Raw genomic sequence first — 2810 nt, 5'->3', positions numbered from 1 at the left:
GTTAAAATTGCCCACCCTTCGATAGACTCTCCTGTCTTCTAATTGTGGGTTTATATATTCTTTTTATTTCTTTACCATTATGTTGATGAAATATTGAGACATAGAAGAGATAAATACATAAAAATATTTTTCAAGATATTAATTCCAAATAAATCAATTTGTCAACTTCAGACTGTGTCTTTAATTTTTAAATTTGTCATGTTATAAACTTCCTCCTCTATAAATTTGGTCTTGTGACTAGTGTAAATTTTATGCCTAGAAGATTAAAGAAGTGATTCTCTATGTGATTATGAGAGTAAGGTTCTGATAACCTTGGGAAGTTTTAGGCTTCCTACTAAGTTATCTGGACAAGGGGAAAGTACTGAAGATACTGTATCAGGAAGTGTGAGATAAACTCTCTGACTTCAGAAGTCTGGTTACTTATTTACCACTGGGATAAGATAAATGGCCAAATAACCAGAGAAGCTCTACAAACTATTGAAATTTTTATTCTGCTGCCAAATCATGCTCCCATGCACGTCTAAAGCTTTGATCCCTTCAGATTTCTGATATCCAGAAGAGAACAGGCCGCAGCGTCCCCCCCCCTCCCCCCGGCAGGCCCCTCCTGAGTCCTACTCACTCACAAAGAATTTCCCCTTGGAGGTACTATGACATTGGCTGGTTACTCACACCACAGATTCCTCAGGATTGGTTGGAACTGCAAATAACACACTGTTTGTCCATAATCAAGCTGATAAGCTACAACATAAATACACTCAAGCTCCTCTTCTTAGAACACAATATGAAGCATCTGCTCTCTTTTTTCCTCCTAATGTTTTCACGCAGGACCCGGAGAGGAAACATTCTCTCTGACCAAAAGAAAAATTCATTAAAGGAAAAAAAGCTTAAAATGGGTGTGTGGAGTTCTAAAAACCCTAAAGTCAAGCAAGCCCGAATTCTTCTTCTGGGACTTGACTCTGCTGGGAAGTCTACTCTCCTTTATAAATTAAAGTTTGCTGAGGATACTGTGACCATCCCAACAATAGGTTTCAATGTAGAGATGATCGAGTTGGAAAAGAGTCTTTTGCTCACGGTCTGGGATGTTGGAGGACAAGAGAAAATGAGAACTATGTGGGACTGTTACTATGAGCATACGGATGGGCTGGTGTATGTTGTGGACAGCACGGACAAACAACGACTGGAAGCCTCCAGGAGAGAATTTGAGCACATTTTGAAGAATGAACATATTAAAAATGTGCCTGTTGTTCTATTAGCCAACAAACAAGATGAGCCTGGAGCTCTGACTGCTGAGGACATCACTAGAGTGTTCAAAGTGAAAAAGCTTTGCTGTGACCGGAACTGGTACGTGCAGCCCTGCTGTGCCATCACCGGGGATGGGCTGACTGAGGGGTTCAGGAAATTAACTGAATTTGTGAAAAGCCACATGAAGTCAAGACCAGATACTGTAGCATTCTTCAAGCAGAACTGAGGTCCTAGCTGTTAAAGACAAAGTTGAAAGGATAATTTTTTCTCTATGCCAAGTGAGAAAAGCAGGTTGCTGAGATGGCAACCATTTCTTGAGATGTTATTTCATCTATATTAAGTTAAACAACTAAGACTAATAGCTATAAAATATTATTTTTGTCTGGGCACTTTAGCAAACTGTGGTAATAATAATTGAGAATGAAAAATTTACAAGTTTGTGCATGTTGTATGGTTCAGAATAATCATATTTATGACCAAATTATTGCTTTATTATTTTTATATGACTACTAAGTAAAATGTCTGCTAATAGTCAGAATTCTTTCAAATTGTTTTCAATTGTTACAGGTATTAAATTTCTACCACACTCCTATGTAATAGCTGGGTGGTATAAAAAATAAACTTTAAATTATGGAGAAGAAAAAGTTTGATGTTACCATTTTGTAAATCCTTATCTATCTGCTTTATAACATTTTTCTCTTGGATTCCTGCCAGCTTTTTGAAATCTATTGCTGGGAACTTTATATAATGAATCAAACAATGAACTCCAGGCTGTTAATTGCCCAGAGGCTATGTTTGCCCATACTGAGCGTATCTTAAAGCTCTGGGGATCAGGGTAACAATTTCGAGTTCAGGGAAAGACCTGGAATTTAGCTCAGCTCGAAGCTGCAGCCCCAACACTGGCTTCAGTATAATTTAGTATAACAATCATCACTTGAGTACTATGTACAGCTCACTGCACTGATCAAACAGGAACTGGAGCCAGACTTTGCTCTCAGTGATTTTGCAGTTCACAGGGGGTAATGATATAAAACTAACTGCTAGAATAGGGCAATGAGTGCTATGTGATATAACAGGAGAGACTTTCTGACTTGGAAAACAGGAAGTGCTTCATTCAGGAAGTGTTATTTAAGAGGGTCCCCAACTCCTGGGGACCCCATAAAGATACAGATTAGTCATAAAAGTTCCCATCACTAGGAGACTGCAGAGATGCTGTGAAGGAGAGCGGAAAGAGTGAAAGAACTAGACAGAGATTTCATTGGAATTCTCCTGAGAGGCTCAGAACTCCCAAGAAGGCCCTGGCACTAACTGTTTCCTTCTACCTCACTTTCAAAAAGGCTCATTTGGGTTAGAAATAAGCTTTAAGCCTCCACACCAGTCCCTGATGACTCCAAATCTTAAGGTTATAGACGAAAATAAAGGTATGATAAAACAAGAATACCACACCTGGGTTCCTTTCATGGCTTTCTTCTCTAATCTTAGTCATGATATGTTCACCAAAGATCTTAGAAGTTACTTCTGTGCTACATGATAGCAACTCAAAAATTAAAGTAGACATACACATAATA

The 2810-nt window shown here is 38.5% G+C and overlaps 1 protein-coding gene across 1 annotated transcript; it reads left to right on the top strand.

The window, feature by feature from the left end:
- The first annotated feature begins 786 nt into the window (after positions 1 to 786).
- Positions 787 to 1872, top strand: ARL14 (ADP ribosylation factor like GTPase 14). Its single transcript, XM_066347331.1, has one exon. It carries the CDS (start codon positions 812 to 814, stop codon positions 1466 to 1468), a length of 657 nt encoding a protein of 218 aa, XP_066203428.1. The 5' UTR covers positions 787 to 811; the 3' UTR covers positions 1469 to 1872.
- Positions 1873 to 2810: the final 938 nt, after the last annotated feature.

The sequence above is a fragment of the Saccopteryx leptura genome, chromosome 8 (genome assembly GCF_036850995.1).
Source record: "Saccopteryx leptura isolate mSacLep1 chromosome 8, mSacLep1_pri_phased_curated, whole genome shotgun sequence".
NCBI lineage: Eukaryota > Metazoa > Chordata > Mammalia > Chiroptera > Emballonuridae > Saccopteryx > Saccopteryx leptura.
Note: the sequence above shows the minus strand (reverse complement) of the source record. Positions and strands in the feature narration are given on the sequence as shown.